This window comes from Hippopotamus amphibius, chromosome 5, assembly GCF_030028045.1.
Source record: "Hippopotamus amphibius kiboko isolate mHipAmp2 chromosome 5, mHipAmp2.hap2, whole genome shotgun sequence".
Taxonomy (NCBI): domain Eukaryota; kingdom Metazoa; phylum Chordata; class Mammalia; order Artiodactyla; family Hippopotamidae; genus Hippopotamus; species Hippopotamus amphibius.
The window spans coordinates 50,577,290-50,597,968 of NC_080190.1; the positions used below are offsets into that span (position 1 = coordinate 50,577,290).

Here is a 20,679-nt window from a genome sequence, read left to right on the forward strand (position 1 = left end):
TTAGAAGGAAGATGGAGAGTTCACTTTGGGGCTTAGTCTGTTAGAGGCTCAAGCTTAGGCATCAAGTAGGCAGTTTGACATTTACATCTAGAGACCAGGAGAGAAGACTGGGTTGGAGAGAGCATTTGGGGGCCGTTGACACATAGATGAGGTTTGAAGCCATGAGGTTGGATGAGACACCACGGAGCTAGTGGAGGGACAGCAGAGGACCCGGGCTGAGCCCTGAGCTGCTCCCAGATAGGAAATCAAGGAGCAGAGGAGGAGCCAGCATGGGGACTGAGGACTCAGAGCCAGAGCAAGGAGGGTCCCTGAGCAGAGTGAAGAGAGCCTCTAAGAGAGAAGTATCTATACACTTCAAGGGTGGTTTTGGTGGAGTCCTGGGAGTAAAGCCTGATAATAGTGGGTATGAGAAAGGATAAGAGGAGGGGAAGTGGAGTGTGAGCATAGCCAACTCTTTCAAGAAGTTTGCTGTAAAGGCAAAAAGAGAAATGGGACAGTAGCTGGAGGGGGGAGTCAGGTAAAGAGAGAGTTTTGTTTATTTTTTTTTAATTGGGAGACAAAACAGCAACGATGGTACAAGTGAGGGAGGGAAGAATTGCTGTAGCACCACTATCTCTTGTGGATATAGTTGGAAAATTCCTCAACGAAATACAAAGAAATTGAATCCAGAAATATATAAAAGGATTATAACCATGACCAAATTGAGATTTATCCCAGGAATGCAAGGGTGGTTTAACATCTGAAAATTAATCAATGTGATACATCAGTAGAATAAAGGACAAAACCACATCATCATCTCAATCAACTCAGAAAAGACATTTGATAAAACCCAGCACGTTTCATGATAAAAACACTCAACAGTCTAGAGATAGAAAGGAATTTTCTCAACCTGCTAAAGGGCATCTACAAAAAGACCTGCAGATAACATCATGCTTAATGGAGAAAGAGTGAATGCTTTTCAGGAACAAGACAAGGATTCATGCTTTTACCACTTCTATTCAACATTGTATAGACATTCCAGCCAGAACAATTAGTCAAGAAAATGAAATAAAATGCATCCTGATTAGAAAGTAAGAAACAAATGATCTATTTGCAGATGAAATGATCTTATGTATAGAAAATCTTAAGAAATCTACTAGAAATCTATTAGATATAATAAAAAAATTCAACAAGATTGCAAGAAACAAGGTCAATATACACAAATCAATTGCATTTCTATACAGTAGCACTGAGAAAACTGAAAATGAAATTAAGAAAACTTTATTTATAATAGCATCCTAAAGAACAAAATACTTAAGAATATATTTAATGAGAGAAGTATAAAACTTAATACTCTGAAAATGACAAAACATTCTTGAAAGAAATTAAAGACCTAAATAAATGGAAAGACATCCCATGTTCATGGATCAGAATACTTGGTATTGTGAAAACAGCCCCACTCCTTACTGGATCTCTGGGCTTCCATGTCCTTCTCCAGGAACACAGCCCCCTGGGAGGCCCTGTTGGGCAGCACCTCCTAGCCAGCTCTCTATGAGAGGGGAGAGAAAGGAGTCACAGGGTACCAGGGCTGTCTGGCATCTGGTGGGTGCTCATGGGTGAGTCTTTGCCTTGCCTGGTTATCTGGAGAGAGCCAGCAAGCCCTTGAAGGTGCGTCTTACATGCATAGGAAAGTGCTTATTAGCAAATTTGGTTGCATTGAAGTATTAGAAGAGGCAGAGTAAGCACAGGTTTCTGCATCAGGCTGTGGTCTGTGTGTCATCTGGCTCTGCCCCTTCCTTGCTGTGTGACCCTGGGCATGCCACTTACCCTCTCTGTGTCCTTGTTTGTAAAATGGCAATAAGAATATCTTCTTTGCAGAATTAACATGAGAATTAAGAGAGAAAAATGGATGCAAAGTGCTCTGCACTCTTAGTACTAAATAGTTCTGTTCATTCAACACAGAGCATCTGCCACGTAGAGGCAGAGCACAAGGCAGGGATCAGATGGAGCTTCCATTCTGCTCCCCGAGACAGTAACAAGGAAAGTACATCACATGGCACAGAGCAATCGTTCTCATCAGAACCACCCAGAAGAAGGCTGGTAAAGCGAGACTGTTGGATCCACCCTCAGAGTTTCCAACTCACTAGGATTTGTGTTTCTAACAAGTTCCCAGGTGATACTGCTGCTACTGGTCTGGGGCGCACATTTCGATGAGAACTGAAGGTGGTGAGTGCTACTGAAAGGAAAAACAATAGAGCCATTTAAAATACAGTGGTGAGGGTGGACCTAATGAGAGAGTGACACCCAGAGTCTTGAAGAAGTGAGAAAGTGAGCCAGGATGATGTCAGGTGGAAATGTACCAGACCCAGGCAACAGTTTGGGCAAAGGCAGAGAGCATCTGATGTGGTCTTGAGCCAGTGCGGAGGCAGGTAGGCTGAGGGAGTGAGGGTCAGGGCCAGATGCAAAGGAGCCTGAAGCAGGGCAAGGACGTGATCTGATAAATAGTTACAGGGTCGCTCTGACTGCTGACCGGAGTGGGAAAACGGGAAGCCGGGGGACCTATTTGTAGTAAATTAGGCGAGAGACAAGGGTGCTTACACTATGGTGGTTGGTGGTGAAAGTGAGCAGATTCCAAATCTGTTTTGAAAGTAGGACCTACAAGTTCTCCTAGATGTGGGTTTGAGAGAAAGGCAGCAGTGAAGGTGGACTCCCAGGGGTCTGACGGAGCCGACAGAAAGAACTGTCATTAAGTGAGCGAGGAAGACTTAGCCTCGAGGTTTGGGATGATGCAGCAAGACCACAGCTCCGTTTGGACACGTATGAGTTTGACATGCCTGTTAGTCATTAAACCAGTGCGCATCCTGAGTGGGCAGTTGGATGCAGGAGTCTGGGGGTTGGGGTTAGCACTCAGTAACTAGTAGCATGGTAACTATCCCCTCACCCAGTGGCACTGAGGAGCAAAGCCCAGAAACTGTCCCAGCCTTATGGGCATCAGCATAGAGTAACAGTTCTGGGGCCAGGAGCCTGGCCTGGGAATGGTGTCCTTTCCCAGGGGGACAGCTCCATGCTGGGGAGGGGCACTAGGGGCTAGGCAGCAGGCCTGCAGTGGCCATCAGAGCAGTGCTGCCCATGCCGGCCCCACCGCAATGTGTGTATGGCTCTCCCAGGTGTCTGGATACTTTCCCCTGACCATCCCACCCAGAGCTGACAGTCCTGTCCTGGGTTCCTCGGAAATCATGGGGGGAAGGAGGGGGATGAATGTGGCTCCCAGAGGCCACAGGGCAGGACACTTGACATGGAGAAAATCCAGCCTCAGGACAACTTGGAGGTACACAAAGCAACCTTGTTAGTCCAGCTGGTCACGGTCATTATTTGCTGGAATGACATCTCCAAACGGAAGCCCTCAAGGCACAATCAGATTCAGGATGAAAGGTCACTGACCCCAGCCCAGGCTGGCAGTGGTGGAGCCTGAGATCTTAGTGGACTACTTCTCCCCAGCCCTACTTACTCCAGATCCCAGCCCTTCTGGGATATTCAAGAAGAGAAAGTCGTATTACCTATTTCCCCTGGATGTTAACCCACCAGGCCAGTGGGCCTGGGCCTTTCCTGGCAGCCTTTCCAAAAGGGGAAAGATAGGACTGTTGCTGACCTGGACTGGGCTTCAGTCACTGAACCAGCAAAAGGGACACTTGAGCCTGATTCTGGAACCCTGGGCCCATTCTGGTGGGCCCTGAGGGACCACATGCCAGGTGGAGGAAAAATTGCCCCCACAGGCCTTAGACTCCATCCAGCCCCAAGCTCAGAGTCCAGGTCTGTCCTTTTCTGAGTATAGGGGTCAGTACACAGCACCCTTGGGCCTCGTTCCCCTGCAGCCCTCAAGGTTTCTCCCCTGCGGTGCCCCAGGAGTCTGCGAGCTTAGATCCCCAGGACAGGGGAAATAGCCCCCAGCCACAGACGCCACCGGTAGACAGCCAGGGAGCCCAGGGCCGTTTACAAGGAGAACAAGGCAGAGGAGCAGCTGCCTTATCTTGGGAGAGCCTGGCAGGCCAGTGAGGGTGATTGACAGGGGGCTGCTCACCACTGCTTCCGGTGAAACTGAGGCTGCTAACGGCTCAACCAACTGCCTTTTACCCACCTTGCTGGCTTGCTAAGTCCGTCTTCCCTCCCAGCAGCTGTGGGGGAAATGCCCCTGCAGCTGGGCCTGCCTGGCTTCCCATGTGAGCTAGAAAGAACTTAGATCCCAGGGCTGGAAAAGAGCTTGTCATGGTCATTGCTAAGATGAGGCCAGTGGAGGGTGTGTGTCAGTGACACTGCGTGGTGTGCTGGTGACCCCCAGCCACAGGGGAGAAGTCGGGTCAAGGTAGCCACCCTCCAGAACAGCTTGTCCCGGTGCCAGGCTCTGCACCCTGACCTGACCCTCACAATAGCCCTTTGAAATCAGTCCCACTATAGCCCCTTTTATAGGTGAGGAGACTGAACAGCCTGGAGGCTCAAATAATCTGTCCAGGTCCCAAAGGAGCAAGCAGGAAGTCATCATTCTAACCCAGGTCTGCTGGAGCTCAGAGCCCTGGGGCTGGATGCTGGTTCTGGAGAGCAGAATGCCAGGAGCCCTTGGAGTGTCCTATGGTCAGGTTCGCTGGCTGTCAGTTTCTTCCTCTACATCAGCCTGAGGAAAGAGGAAACGATCTCATACTTGCCATTTACTACTCTTGACAGGGATTCATTGTATCAAAATTATATTGTAGAGAGGGACAGAGAGGCCCAGAGAGGTTCAGCAACTTGCCTAATAGCACACAGCAGGGTTGGAGCAGGGGCAGCCTGCCTCCAGGGTGAGCCCATCCAAGGATGCTCTGTTGCCAGGCACCATAGCCTCTGGATCTGTGTTGTCTTAAGAGTGGTTGGGAGACAGAGAGAGGGAGGCAAGACTGAGGACAGAAGTAGTCCCCGAGGTCCTGGACCCAGCCCAGAAACGAGAGCCTCCCAGCTCAAGAGGTCACCTGTCACCGGGTGCTTATGTGAGAGGACAGACCCCCAGCATCTAAGCTCCCTGGCCCTGCCCCAAGAGGAAAGTTTCATGACTATCTTTGCACACCCATCCTCCACCTCAAGCCCCATGGATAAAAAGAACCCCCAAAGGTGGTGTGGGTGTTGACCTGGCCAGGGTTTAACTTAGAGTTCGTTATGGCAGTGCCCATCAGAGTCCAGAGCCTTCTAAATGGGGGGCAGCTGCAGACCGCCATCCATCTGGGGAATCTGGGCGGGGAGGTTGGGTGGAGGGACTCCCTGGAGATTGGCCATTCTAACTCTCGGACCATACAGGTGGGGAGACTGAGGCTTGGAAAAGCGAAAGCAAGTCAGCACCAGAGCCCGTCTGCCTACCTGGGAGGTCCTCCCTCCCCTGGAATAGGTGCCTCCACTGAGTCCTTGGACCCTTCTCTTTAACATGGGCAGAGCTGATCAGACCTTGGGGGCCGTGGGCCATGGGAGCGCCAGGCTTTTCTGGCAGGTTCAGGGCAGGATATTCCTTGACTTATGGCCCCCTGGCCCCATGAACCACTCCCCCACCTTCACGTTTACCTGAACTCTGGGAGGGGAGAACACTGAGCCCCTCCCCACATTCCCAGCACTTGGGAGGACTTCAGCCCCCACCCCCACACTAGTGTCAGGACTGGGGCTAGGGGGTCTCGCTGGCCTGGGGCACAAAATTTAAGGGGGCACCAAAAAATTCAGTGGTCAAGATGAATGTTTTATTGTAATTTTTTAGAATGGAAATTCATGCAAAAAAAAAAATCCACTGCGTTAGTTTCCGATTGCTGCTTTAATAAGTTGTCACAAATTCGGCCGTTTAAAATAACAGATTTATTTGCTCACAGTTCTAAAAGACAGAAGTCAGGACTGAACTTTTATGATACTGAAGATACTGAAATCATGGTGTCGGCAGGGCTGGTTCCTTCTGAGGGCTCCAGGGGAGAATGACTCTTTGCCTCTTCCACCTTCTAGAAGCTGCCCACATTCTTGGGTTCCTGCTTGCCTCCTGGTGTTGCCCCCTCTTCTGTAGTCAAATGTCCCTCTGCCTCCATTTGCTAAGGCCCACTGAGATAATCTAGTATAACCTCTTGTCCTCAATCCCATCCACAAAGTCCCTTTTGCTAGGTAAGGTAACACAGTCACAGGTTCTAGGGATTAGGACCTGGACATCTTGGGTGGGAGTGGGGGGCATTATGTAGCCAACACAGCTGTGATAAACAGACTGTCAAAATGTTGAATAAAGAGCCTGTGGGTGGGATTAGGATGAAGCAAACAAGGCACTCACTGTCAAAGTCTGTGCGAGGACAGGGTTGGATCCTGTCTTTATTTAAAGTTTTGATATTTTGTTCATCATGAAATTTTTGGCATTAATTTGTATTTTTTTAATATTGCAAAAATATTTATCTTGATTACTGACATTGTTGGCACCCCCTTTAACCTTGCATCTAAAGTGCAAAATTCATGTGCCTCCCTCTAGTCCAGGCCCTGCTTATCAGTAAGAGCAAGAAAAGTGACCCTGCCCTGCACACTGGATTTCAGATGAGCCCCCACCCCTTCCAGCCCCAGAGCTCCCCTAAGTCCCTGCCTTACAGAATTCTGCCCACAGACCCTTGGGGACCTTCATCCCTTCTTCTGGTGTTGTAGGGCCCCAGCTTTGCTTCTGGGTCCACCTGCCCTCCTGGTGAATGCCCAAGGCCGTGCACCCATCTCAGTCCTCACACTTTGCACCCTCTGGAAGTGTGGGATTATAGGCTTTTTTCGCTGGGACAGAATCCTACTCTGGGAAGAACATAGGCTTTGCAGAAAGGTAATATAGGTTTGAATTGAAGATCTGTCACTTACTTGTTGTGACCTTGGGAAAATGACATAACCTCTCTGAGCTTCAACCGCCTCATCTGTAAAATGGGGACATGAATACTTATACCGATCAGGGCTGCACAAGACGCGCATGGTAAGTCCTAAGCACCCTGCGTGGCACTGTGGCCCGCGTCCCTCGGCAGGGCAGGGGGCTGGAGCCTTGAACGCCAGCTCCGCAGCGGGCAGCCCAGCTGTAGATTCGGCTCAGCCCTCGCCCCTCTGCTTGACCCAAATCGAGTCACCTGACCTCCCTGAGCTTCCGCTGCCTCCACCTAGAACACCTGCCTCCCATTCTGCGGGGGGCGGGAGCTCCTAAAGCGAGTCCTTGGCTAGGAAGAAGGGGCGGATCATTGGGAGTTGCGAGTATTCCCAGGGCGCCTGTGACATCGAGCGTCAGGAAGAAGCGGGTCAGAGGTCTGAACCGGGAGCGCCGCGGGGGCCGACTCCGGGAGCAGCATTTCAGGAACTCGCAGGTCCCGGGCCCTCCCTCCCTCGCTCCAGGGTCCCGGCCCGGGGCGGGCGGCGGGCAAGACGCTACCTGCGCGCGTGCCGGGCATTCCTGCCACCGCCGCGCCGCCGCGCCCGGGCGCGCCATGGGCCTGATGCCGGCCGCGCGGGCCTCCTCCGGGTGCCGCGCCTGCCCGCGGCCGCCCTGCCGCCTGCCCGCCTGCTGCGCTCCCGCCGCCCCAGGTAGCGCGGGAGGGGGTGCGGGCGCCCCGCGAAGCCGAGCGCAGGCGGCGTCCCGGCCCCACAGCGCGCTCGGACCCGGCCCCACGCGCGGGCGCGTCGCGGGGCGCCCGAGGGAGCGGGAGGAGTGCGAGCGGGGGTGGGGGGCAGCAGCGGGACCGGCCGCTGGGCTGGGGGAGCGGGCGCGCGTGGTGGGGGGACGAGGCAGAGCTGGGACGCCTCCTCCTACCTCCCGCCCGGGGGGGGTGGGCATCCCGCGTGCAGGAATGAAGAACCTAGCCTTCCGGGGCGCGGGAGTTTGCAAAGGATCACGCCACCACCACCACCACTCCTGAGCGAACCAGGCAGGACGCCGGCTCTGGGCTACCGACTCCAAGTCCAGTGCTCAGCCCACGTTTGACCCTCCAGGCCTCAGGAAGGCCCCCGTGTCTGGGCGTGGGGCTGGCTAACACCAGAAGGGTAGGGGTCGCTTCTGCCATGGGGACCGGCTTGCCCGGGGCAGGACCCCCCCACCCCTCCCCAAGATGTTGCCTCTCGCAGTATTTCTCTCCCCAGGGCTGACTTCAGCCTGTTGGTTGTTGAGACTTGGTTACAGCCCAGCCAGTTGGTTACAGCTGTTCGCAGCAGCGCTGAGGCTCTGTAGTACCTAGAGGAGAGCAGTGCGCATGGGCACAGGTGTGGGGGCGATGGGAAGTGGAATTACAAACCGTGGGATGCGTGCAGGGAGGATGGCAAGTGTCCTGCGGAGAGGAGTGGAGAACAGAAAGGGTTTGCCCAAAGTTTGTGAACCTCTGGAGAGAATTTAAGAATTACTTTCCTCATTGTGTCTCTGTGTGCCTCTCGCCACAGCTGGAGAGAGCCTTAGGGTGGCCAGAGCAGGCCTAGGGTCTCCACTGGGGGATCAGCTCCAAGAGGGAATCTCGGCTGCCTCCCTCTCCTGCAGGGCCCCGGGGGCAAGCAGAGCCCACCGTATGCTGCGCTGGCCCTCTCGGGTCAGGAGAAGGCCACATTCATGAAGCACCTGCTTCCGTGTGCCCGGTGTGATAGGCGCTTCCGTGGCTGCCTACAGCCCTGTGAAGTGGCAGAGACCGAGGCTCAGAGAGGTTGAGGACGGGGCTCAAGGTCACCCAGGACAGGGATCTCAGTCAGCTGAGTGCTGGGCCTGTGCCTTCCTGCTCCTGCTTGGGATTCTGGGGAGAGGGGAGTGAGGGCCAGGCTTTGCCAGGGAGCAGCTGGCAGGCGAGGCGAGCCCATCGGCAGGTTCATCCAGAGGAAGGGCAGCCTCTGTCAGCTTCCTGTCCGGTGACAGAACTGGTGCTTCATGAAGAGTGTGGGCCGGGACCTCGAGGAACCTGCGCACTGGCTGGGTTTCCAGGGATCTGACGGACCTACTGGAACTGGTTCTTGGCAGGGCTCCCCTTCTGAGACGTGCCGGGAGGGCTGAGGAAGTTCAGCGCGGCCGTTCCAGGCCCTGCCAGGCTCTGTTCGGGAGACCCTGACAAGGGGAGTGGTGGGCAAGGACTCTGGCTGAAGGAGGCCAGGCCTGTAGCGTGAGCGCAGGGTACCTCCAGCAGGAGGGAGCTGGGAGCAGAGCCCTGGGAGGCTGAGCTGGAACAAGCCTTTCCCATGTGGCTGCTGGAGCACCTCCCCCCGCAAGGGTGGTGAGGGGGCAGCTCGTACCTGAAGCCTGTACAGGGTCTGATACAAGGCTCAGTGCTGCCTTGCTGGGAATGTGGGGTCAGTCCTGGGCCTTGTGGTGGCTGGGGGCAGGGCCTCAGGGCAGCCTCTAAAGAGAAGTGTGACTATCCCCATTTTATAGATGGAAAAACTGAGGCCTAGGAAAGGCGGCCACTCTACTTCTCAGTGGCTTAGTCAGGATGTGCACCCAGGCCTTAGTCAGGACGTGCAGGTGCAGGCTCAGAATCTTTGTCTCTATGGCCTTTAGCCTTGACCATCACCTGCCACCTGTGTTCCCAACCCCCATCCCTAGCTCAATGCTCTCACCAGGCTCAGAGCTTGGAGGGCCTCTGGGGGAGTCTCGTCATTTCCCATGTATGGGGTCAGTGCTCACCAGGGCTCACGGTCCTTGTCAGGACAGGGGGCTGCTATGCTCCCAGCCTCGTGAATCATGTTTTCTCACCAGCCCTCCAACCCCTGGGGTCCTTGTCAGACACCACCCCCCCCAGGTCTGCCGTGGGGTCTCTGCATTCCCCCAGCACCCTCCGTCTACCCCCCACCCCCGCCTGTCTGCCTGGCTATCTCCTGCTTCTTCTTAGACCCCAGCTCTGATGTCCCCTCCTCCTCTAAATTGCCTCTGTTTAGAAGCATGCAGGGCCCTGTGGACTTCCGTTTCCTGGCTCTCACAGCCCTGTTCACAGGGCTGGAAGAGTGATCTGGAAGGCTTCACTGGGGGAGGTGGTGGTTGGGCGAGGGCTTCAGAGACGTGGGAGCTGCCTGACTGCAGGCACAGCACAAACAGCGGGGCTGGCCGTGCAGCAGCTGCCCTCTGCGTGGCCCAGGCTCTGCGCCCCAGTAGCTGGTGGAGGGAGGGGGGCAGGCCCTTGCCTGTCTGCCTGCCAAGTTTGGATTTTATCCTGGGTGGGGAGGAGGGAGGCAGCAAGGGGTTTTCAGCAGAGGAGCCCCTGGTAGGACTTACATGTTTCTAGCCCTCTGGGCAGCTCTGAAACCCTCTAAGACCCAGAACAGGGTGGGGCACAAACACAAGAGTAATGGTAGGATGGATGGATGGACGAATGGACAGATGGACAGCAGATGTCCTGGGGACAGGAAATGGGAGAGCAGGAAGGGCTGGGGCCAAGAGGAGGCTGGATGGAATTACCCAAGCTTTGTGGCTCTCTGTAGAGGATTTTAGAATTCCTTTTCTCAGTGTCTCTTCCCTGACTGTGGCCTCCAGTCACCGTGAGCCAAGGGTGGGGAGCTGAGTGCGTGAACTCAGGACCGTAGACTGTCCTGAACTGTGTGTCCATCCTCCTTCACTCAGCGCTTCTTGACCTCTGCTTCAAGCCCAGCATTGGCTTGGACTGGGCAGGTGGGGTGGCTCCTAGTGAGGAATTGGGTAGAGGCGAGCATCTTCACAGGGTTTATGATCGAGGGCCAGGGAGAGAGCCCAAGAACGCTATGGTCATGCTGAAGGGAGGATCTGAGACAGTTCACATAGGAAGGGACATCTGAGCTGTTCCCAAGAGGTAATAAGAATTTTGCACAGACTGAACACGGTAGAGACCGCCTGTGCACAGTCCAGGCAGCAGGAAAGCAGACATATTGAGGATGCTTGCGTAGTGGGTAAAGCAGACGTGAAAGGGACAGGGCGGATGCCTGAGTAAGGAGGGAGGCAGGAGGCAGGCGCCGAGGATGCAGTGCCAGGCTGGCTCCTTCCCCTCTTGAGGACCCTCTGCTCCTGGGCAGTTCCCCCTGTATGTTCTCTTCCTGCTCCTTTGAGGTCCTAGCAGATGCCTCTGGTCACGATAGGCCTGGCTTCCCAATTTCTACCTTCTGTGAGTCAGGGCCCCTCTCCTAATTCATCCTGACCCAGTGCCCTAGGGGCAAGTCTGTGCCATGGAAGTAAAAGCAAAAGAGGTGAGTACCTGGTAAAGCTACGTGAGCGAAGTGTGAACTGGATGTGAGGCGATAGGGAATGGTGGAGACTGTGGAGAATGAGTGATGCATGGGCTAGCAAAAGGGCACAGGTGCCACTGAACTCCGTCAGTGTTACTGTTTGGGAATTTGGGCCTAGTGCCACCAGACCTGTGGATTCTTTTAAGAGAAACTGGGAATCCAGATTTTTATATGAAATCTCTTGATTTTAAATAACTAATTTAAAAATGTTTCAAACATCTTACCAGCTAAAAAGGAGCATCGTGGATCCATGTGGCTCGTTGTTGGGCATGAGCTATTGAGCCCTAAGTGAGGTGAAAGGGAACAGTGGCTCTGTGTCCCCAGACCAGCCCAGGCCACTCTCAGGCTGGGCGGAGAGGCCAGGACGCTGTTAGTGGTGGGCTCCGGCGGCTCTTTAGCGTTCCCGCAGGCAGCCCCCATGCCGGTCTTTGGGCAGCGTCAGCCCCTGCGCTCAAGGCTGTTGACTGGCCTGTCAGGCCCCACCACTGTGGGCAGGGCAGCTTGGCCCTTCCACCAAATCCCAGAAGGCACACAGTTTTTCCTTTCTTGTCAGTATTCCAGCCTCTGCTCACCTCTGCCTGTTGCCCAGCATAGCATATCCTTGGGAGCTCCTGGTGAAGAAGACAGCAGAAACAGGAAGCAAGACTGGTGGGTGGATAGCATCACGCAGGTATCCATGCTCCAGCATGGATGGAGAGCAACAGTGTGGCCCAGAACAGTCTCTGGACCCAGAGCCAGACTGCCTGGGTTTTGTTTGTTTGTTTTTGCTTTTTAGTTTTTATTTTATTGGAGTATAGTTGATTTACAATGTTAGTTTCAGGTGTACAGCAAAGTGATTCAGTTATACATATATTCTTTTTTTAGATTCTTTTCTCATATAGGTTATCACAAAATATTGAGTTCCCTGTGCTGTGCAGTAGGTCCTTGTTGGTTGTCTATCTTATACATAGTAGTGTATGTGTGTTCACCCCCCAACGTTTCCCCTTTGGTAAGCATAAGTTTGTTCTCGATATCTGTAAGTCTGTTTCTGTTTTGTAAATAAGTTCAGTTTGTATGCGTTTTTATTAGATTCCCCATGAGTGATATCATATTTGTCTTTCTCTGATTTACTTCACTTAGTATGATAATCTCACAGTCCATCCATGTTGCTGCAAAAGGCATTATTTAGTTCTTTTTAATGGCTGAGTAATATTTCATTGTATATATGTACCATATCTTCTTTATCTATCCCTCTGATGATGGGCATTTAGGTTGCTTCCATGTCCTGGCTATTGTAAATAGTGCTGCAATGAACATTAAGGTACATGTTTCTTTTTGGATCATGGTTTTCTCTGGGTATATGCCAAAGGGTGGGATTCCTGGGTCATATGGTATTTCTGTTTTTTGTTTTTTAAGGAACTTCCATACTGTTCTCCATACTGGTTGTACCAATTTACATTCCCCCCAACAATATAGGAGGGTTCCCTTTTCTCCACACCCTCTGCAGCATTTGTAGTTTGTACAGACTTTCTGACGATGGCCATTCTGACCTGTGTGAAGCGATACCTCATTGTAGTTTCGATTTGCATTTCTCTGATAGTGATGTTGAGCATCTTTTCATGTGCTTTTTGGCCATCTGTGTGTCTTCTTTGAGAAGTTTATTTAGGTCTTCTGCCCATTTTTTGATTTGGTTGTTTATTTTTTTGACCTAGAGCTGCATGAGCTGTTTATATATTTTGGAGATTAATCCCTTGTTGGTCACTTCATTTGCAAATATTTTCTCCCATTCTTTGGGTTGTCTTTTTGTTTATGGTTTCCTTTTCTGTGCAGAAGCCTTTAAGTTTAATTAGGTTCCATTTGTTTATTTTTGTTTTTATTTTCACTACTCTAGGAGGTGGATTATAAAACATATTGCTATGATTTATGTCAAAGAGTGTTCTATGTTTTCCTCTAAGAGTTTTATAGTGTCCAGGCTTACATTTAGGTCTTTGATCTATTTGAGGTTTATTTTTGTGTACAGTGTTAGAGAATGTTCTGATTTCATTGATTTGCATGTAGCTGTCTAGTTTTCTCAGCACCACTTTTTTTTGAGCATGATATTTGCATTATTTTATTGATTTAAAAATAACGAAAGCAAATTTATTGGAAGAGCATTATTTTATTTACGTTTAAAAGACAAAAATTGGCTATATTGGCCGACAATGTTTAAAAACCCATTTAAGAGATCAATATTTACAGCAATTTCTTTAAAATCAGATGTTAACAAATCACCAACTAAATCATAAGGAATAAGTACAATTTTGTAAGCTTTTTTGGTAAGGTGAAATGCCTATTATGGATAAAGATTAATTTTTATATTAATTATTAATATATTAATAGGCAATGAGCTATTATTTTCTACCCAAATGTGTGCTCAGCATCTGAGCACAGGATAGAATAAAGAGCTTCCAATAATAGATACCAGCCAAAACTTCAGAATTACATTCAAGATTTTATTTTTACTTGTACTTACACATGACCATGAATTCACTGCCTTCGAGATATTGAAGTTGGTCTTCTAAATACTTAACAGTTAATTTTCTTAGAATATGAATTTTAAAAATGGTTATCAAATTCACATATTAAGCTCATAATGATGCCAGGAGTATACTCTTTCTACCTTTTAATTTTCTTTTTTTTTTTTTTTTTTTACTAATTGTGAAAATGAAAATAGAATTAGGAATATTCTAATACTAATTACATAGTATTATGTACTTACTAATTATATATAAATTGTGTATGTACTATGTATTATATATATATACTAATTACATAGTATTGATATTTAGTGTTTTCTAAGGTTGGAGGAAAAATCCATTGTTTTTGGATCAAGGACTTACTCAACTACAGTCCTGTGTTCCAGGGATGAAGTGCTCAAGCATTCTAGATTTTCAAGTAAACATTCGTGTAACTCTAAAATTACATGGCATGACCAGCACCACTTATTGAAGAGACTGTCTTTTCTCCATTGTACAGTCTTGCTTCCTTTGTCACAGAGTAATTGACCATAGGTGCGGGAGTGTATTTTGGGGCTTTCTATCCTGTTCCATTGATCTACACTTCTGTTTTTGTGTGTGTGTGTGCCACTATGATATTGGCGGTTTTGTTTGTTTTTTGGTTTTTGTTTTTTAAAATTTATTTATTTATTTATTTATTTATTTATTTAATTGGCTGCATTGAGTCTTCATTGCTGCACATGGGCTTTCTCCAGTTGCAGCAAGCAGGGGCTACTCTTCATTGTGGTGTGGGGGCTCCTCATTGCGGTGGCTACTTTTGTTGTGGAGCATGGGCTCTAGGCACACAGGCTTCAGTAGTGGTACATGGGCTTAATAGTTGTGGCTCACAGGCTGTAGAGCACAGGCTCAGTCGTTGTGGTGCACAGGCTTAGTTGCTCTGCAGCATGTGGGATCTTCCTGGACCAGGGATCGAACCTGTGTCCCTTGAATTGGCAGGTGGATTCTTAACCACTGCACCACCTAGGAAGTCCCTACCATACTGTTTTGATTACTGTAGCTTTGTAGTATAGTCTGAAGCCAGGGAGTCTGATTCCTCTAGCTCCATTTCTCTTTCTCAGGATTGCTTTGGCTATTCAGGGTCTTCTGTGTTTTCACGTAAATTTTAAGATTTTTTTGTTCTAGTTCTGTGAAAAATGCCATTGGTAATTTGATAGCGATTGCACTGAATCTGTAAATCACCTTGGGTAGTATAGTCATTTTGATAATATTGGTTCTTCCAATCCAGGAACATGGTATATCCTTCCATCTGTTTGTGTCATCTCCGATTTCTTTCATCAGAGTCTTATAGTGCTCAGGGTGGAGGCTTTGTCTCCTTAGGTAGGTTTATTCCTAGGTATTTTATTCTTTTTGATGCAATGGTAAATGGGGTTGTTTCCTTAATTTCTTATCTTTCATTGTTAGTATATAGGAATGCAAGAGATTTCTGTGTATTAACTGTATATCCGATAACTTTACCCAATTCATTGATGAGCTCTAGTAGTTTTCTGGAAGCATCTTCAGGATTTTCTATGTATAATAGCATGTCATCTGCAAACAGTGACAGTTGTACTTCTTTTCCAATTTGGATTCCTTTATTTCTTGGACTTCCATAACTATGTTGAATAAAATGGTGACAATGGACATCCTTGTCTTGTTCCTGATCTTAGAGGGAATGCTTTCGGCTTTTCACCTTTGAGAATGACGTTAGCTGTGGGTTTGTTATATATGGCCTTTATTATGTTGAGGTAAGTTCCCTCTATTCCCACTTTCTGGGGAGTTTTTATCATAAATGGTTTTTATTCTTTGGTTTGTTAATATGGTGTATCACACTGATTGATTTGCAGATATTGAAGAATCCTTGCATCCCTGGGATGAATCCACTTGATCATGGTATATGATCCTTTTAATATATTGTTGGATTAGGTTTGCTAATATTTTGTTGAATGTTTTTGCATCTATGTTCATCGTGATACTGGCCTGTAATTTTCTTTTTGTGGTATCTTTGTCTGGTTCTGGTATCAGGGTGATGGTGGCCTCATATAATGAGCTTAGAAGTGTTCCTTCCTCTGCAATATTTTGGAAGAGTTTTAGAAGGATAGGTGTTAACTTTCCTCCAAATGTTTGATAGAATTTGCCTGTGAAGCCATCTGGTCCTGGACTTTTGTTTGTTGGAAGCTTTTTGATCACTGTTTTAATTTCCTTATTTGTGATTGGTCTGTTCATATTTTCTGTTTCTTCCTGGTTCAGTCTTGGGAGATTGTACCTTTCTAAAAATTTGTCTGTTTCTTCTAGGTTGTCCATTTTATTGGCATATAGTTGCTTGTAGTAGTCTCATGATCCTTTGTGTTTCTGTGGTGTCAGTTGTAATTTCTTCTTTTTCATTTCTAATGTTATTGATTTGAGTCCTTTCTCTTTTTTTCTTGATGAGTCTGGCTAAAGGTTGATAGATTTTGTTTATCTTCTCAAAGAACCAGCTTTTAGTTTCATTGATCTTTGCTATTGTTTTCTTCATCTCTGTTTCATTTATTTCTGCTCTGATCTTTATGATTCCTTCTACTAACTTTGGGGTTTTTTTTTTTTTTTTTGTTCTTTCTCTAGTTGCTTTAGCTGTAAGGTTAGGTTGTTATTTGAGATTTTTTGTATTTCCTGAGGTAATATTATATTGCTATAAACTTCCCTCTTAGAATTGCTTTTGCTGTATCCCATAGGTTTTGGACCGTCGTGTTTTCACTGTCATTTGTCTCTAGGTATGTTTTGAGTCCTCCTTGATTTCTTCAGTGATCCCTTGGTTGTTTAGTAACATATTGTTTAGCCTCCATGTGTTTGTGTTTTTTACAGTTTTTTTCTTCCTGTAATTGATTTCTAATCCCATAGTGTTGTGGTCAGAAAAGATGCCTGGTATGATTTCAGTTTTCTTAAATTTACTGAGACTTGATTGGTGGCCCAAAATGTGATCTATCCAGGAGAATGTTCCATGTAGACTGCCTGGGTTTGAACGTTGACCCTGCCACATGCTGAGTGAACTTGGGCACATTCTGAAAGCCCACTGCCTCTCAGTTTGTTCATCTGGAAATTGAGGAAGACAGTGATGGTGACAATGGTAATAATGGTGACATCCCCCGAGTTATCCAGCTGCCTGAGGATTAAATATGCTGATACACGTGAGGTGCTTACAACAGCACCTGGCACCATGAGTGCCATGTCTCAGCCATTTCAGCACACTTTCCTCGTGCACACACACACATATGCACACACACAAAGTCCACACACATGTGTATGCATGGACACCCACACACTCACTCACATGAGCATCCACACACTCCTTCCCAAAGCATTGATGGCATCAATGGGTGCCTTCCATGTGGGCATGTTTTCTAGAAGGGAGAAGTCTCATCCCCGAGGTTCTGTATACTTTGTCTTTAGGTCCAACAGGATGAGAAGGAACATTGATTGAGTGCTGCTTTATTCCAGGCACGGTCTTAGGGACTGATGTATCTTATTTCAAAAAAGCCATCGTGTGTGGGAAGCTACAATAGGCGCCCATCCATCACCTGGCTGGCTCACCACCCAGGTCTCTGGAAGCCACCTGCCTGGGCTGTATCCCTCTGGAAGGACAGAACTGCCTGAACAGAATGGAGCGTTGATGTTGTGCCCTGGCACACCCCACAGCTGCCCTGCAGGGACAGTGTCTGCATCAGAGATAGGCAGATGGCGGGCCTTCCAGAGTTACCATAGAGCTTAGGGCTGGGACAAGTCTGTTTCTCCTTCACTCTCACTGTGAGTTAGGGACCTTCATGTACCTCTACTCCTTCCACTCTTTGCCTGGGCTACCAGGAACCTCTTTTCCCAGTTGTGTATTTAGTTGTCACAGGTTTTCTGGGTCAAAAGTTCCTTTACCTTCTTGCTCTCTCCTTCTGTCCCTCATTTGCTTTCTTGTCCTGTATTAAATGTTTTGGATCTTTTGCTTCCTGATTTTTTTTTTGCACATGTTATTGAAATATAGCATACAGAAAGGTGTACGAATCACAAGTGTATAGTTTAATGATTTCCCTTAAAGTGAACAAAGCTGGGTAAGCAGTGCCCAGGTCTAGATTCCAAGCATTACCAGTACCCCAGGAGCCCCGCAGGCTCCTTCCAGTCACTGAGCCACCAAGGTAACCAGTCCTAACCTGATTTTACAGCTTACATAAATGGAGTCATGCAGTGTACACTCTGGGTCTGGCTTCTGCTAGCAATTATGGGTTTTTTTTCCATTTTTAAAAAATTTGGTAAAAATAAGTCTGACATAAAATTTTAACCATTTTTAAGTGTACAGTTCAGCGGCGTTAAGTATATTCGTCACGTGCCATCATCACCATCATTCATCTCCAGAACTCTTTTCATCTTGTAAATCAGACTCTGTACCCATTAAACAATAACTCTCCATCCAATTGTCCTCCAGTCCCTGGCAACCACATTCTACTTTCTGTCTCTATGTATCTGATTATTCTATGTATCTCATATGAGTGGAATAGTAGTTTTTTACGTGTGTTAGTGGACCAGCTTATTTCACTTGGCAAAGTGTCCTCAAGGTTTGTCCATGTTGTAGCATGTGTCAGAATTTCCTTCTTTTTATGGCTGAATAATAGTCTGTTGTATGTATGTATCAATCACATTTTGTTCATCTATCCATTGATGGACATTTGGGTTGCTTCCACCATTTGGATATTGTGAATAATACTGCTGTGACCATGGGTGTACTTATATCTGCTCAAGTCTCTGCTTTCAGTTCTTTTGAGTATATGCCCAGAAGTGGGATTGCTGCATCATATGGTGATTCTGTTTTCAAGTTTTTGAGGTGCCTCTATACTGTTTTCCACAGTGGCTGCACCATTTTACATTCCCATCAACAGGGCACAAGGGTTCCAATTTCTTGACATCCTCACTAACACGTTTTCTGTTTTTTGGATAGTAGCCCTCCCCCTGGGTGTGAGGTGGATTTGATTTGCGTTTCGCTGGTGATCAGTGATGTTGAATCGTGATTCCACTTTCACGTCATCTATCGTATGTCTTGTCGCCTGAGCTGTGCCCCGTCTGTTGTTGCTGTCACGTGCTCCGTGGTACGAGTAGACGGTGACAGTCCCGCTCATTCTGCTGCTCATGGGCATTAGATGGTTTCCCATTTGGAGGGATTGCAAGGCAGGGACACTAAGAACATTCTAGAGTGCTTCTTTCAGTGGACATAGTGTTGGGTTTTTAAATGTAAGCCACTTCCCTTTGGAGGTCAGTGTTGCATAAATAAACCAATTAATAAAATGTATAATGCATGTTCCCCGAGGGCCATGTAAAGGGTTCTCAGGCTTGGACATGCTCCACTGGCCAGGCCAGGCCCCTGCCCACTGTGCCCTCCTGCCCTGTCCCAGACACCTGGTGCCTGCCCTCCCTGTTTCTAATCTGCTCCCCCAGCAGGGAGCCACCCTTGGCTCTGACAGCACCCCCTGCCCTCCTTTGTCCCCAGCACCCTTCCCCACCGCTGAGCCAGCTAGCTAAGTGTGTGACCAGCTCCTCTCTGTGCCCAGGGATCTTTGGGCAGCGCCTGGAGGACACGGTCCACCACGAGCGGAAGTATGGCCCGCGCCTGGCGCCGCTGCTGGTGGAGCAATGTGTGGACTTCATCCGGGAGCGCGGGCTCACTGAGGAGGGCCTCTTCCGCATGCCTGGCCAGGCCAACCTGGTGAGGGACCTGCAGGATTCCTTCGACTGTGGGGAGAAGCCACTGTTTGACAGGTGAGCTCCTGGGAGGGGGTGCAGATAGCGCCACCTACCCGGTCCCCCTGCAGGGCCTCCTCTCAGGAAGCCAGCTGAGAGGCGTGGGTGCAGGATGGAGGTCGGGGTGGCGCCCCACACTGGCACATGTGTGCCCAGCCAGCCCTCCCGATGGGCGGAGTGCGGGGTGCAGAATCACTGCAGCAGCCCTGGGTCTCCTTCAGGGGTGGGTCCTGCCACCTCCACGTGGGCTGTATCCACTGTGGATGCCCAGAAGCCCACCCCGGCTGGAGCAGGGAAAGGCCTCTGCTGACACCATCCAGGACTCTGGGCCTTCTGCGTGGTCTGTCTCTTGGCTCTGTGTTCTTGGGATGACCCTCCCCCAGGCTCCTTTGGTGCCAAGATGGAGGCACAGCTCCAACCCCACATTCTGACAGGTTTTGGGGGCAGGGGAGCGAGTCTCCTCCACCTGTTCTGGGCCAGTGCCCATCCTACCCCATCACTGGGGCTTATTGCCTCCTGGGGTCCACCCCGGGATAGAGTCAGCCTCATTTAGAGCCCAGGGGCTGAGAACAGGGCAGAAATGGCTGTTTGGGGGCCTCTTCTCTCTGATGGGACCTCCATTATGGGGCAGTTTTTCATAGAAAGTTCTTTCTGCATCAAGCCAACCCTGGCCCCCATTGAGCTTCTGCCCATTCTTCTCAGATCTGCTCTCACAGACAAGGATACCCTCAGTTGCAGGATAAGCCCACAGGTTTCTGCTGGCAACCCTAGCATTTTCAGGTCTTTTCCTCTCAGGGCAGAACACTTCCAGCCCCTCCAACATCTGCCCAGACCCATCACCGCAGCCAGGAGAATCTGTCAATTCCTTTTTCACATGTGGAGCCTGGGACTGATCACCATTCCCCAGAGGTGGCTGGCCCAGGGAGGGCACAGGGGTTCCTTCATCTGGAGCCAAGTGAATTTCCGTCTGATGCTCTGAGCTTGTGGTCCATTATTTATAATCTCAGTGAGCTTGTGGTCCACTCTGAACCTCTGCCAGCCAAGCGTCTTGCATCCCATGCCTTATTGCTTCAAAACTTTTCTATGGTTCCTGGAAACTTGCTCTTGACATTGGGGTTTTTTAGAGAAGGGACCACAGCCCAGGTTGCCACTGACCCCACACACCCTGAGGACTCCCCTGGCTGTGGATGACCACAGCCTCTCCTTTCTCTGCCTCCCCTCACCGGGAAGG

The 20,679-nt window shown here is 49.2% G+C and overlaps 1 protein-coding gene across 4 annotated transcripts in view; it reads left to right on the forward strand.

The window, feature by feature from the left end:
• Positions 1-20,679, forward strand: part of ARHGAP22 (Rho GTPase activating protein 22) — a 179,357-nt gene that overhangs the window by 144,878 nt on the left and 13,800 nt on the right. For 3 of the 4 annotated variants that reach the window (XM_057734871.1, XM_057734873.1, XM_057734875.1), the window contains one exon: positions 19,259-19,466. In XM_057734871.1, the coding sequence (XP_057590854.1) occupies positions 19,259-19,466 (208 nt within the window). Of the gene's footprint in view, positions 1-7,462; positions 7,555-19,258; positions 19,467-20,679 lie in introns of those variants that run through there. The other variant, XM_057734874.1, reaches the window with a different exon arrangement.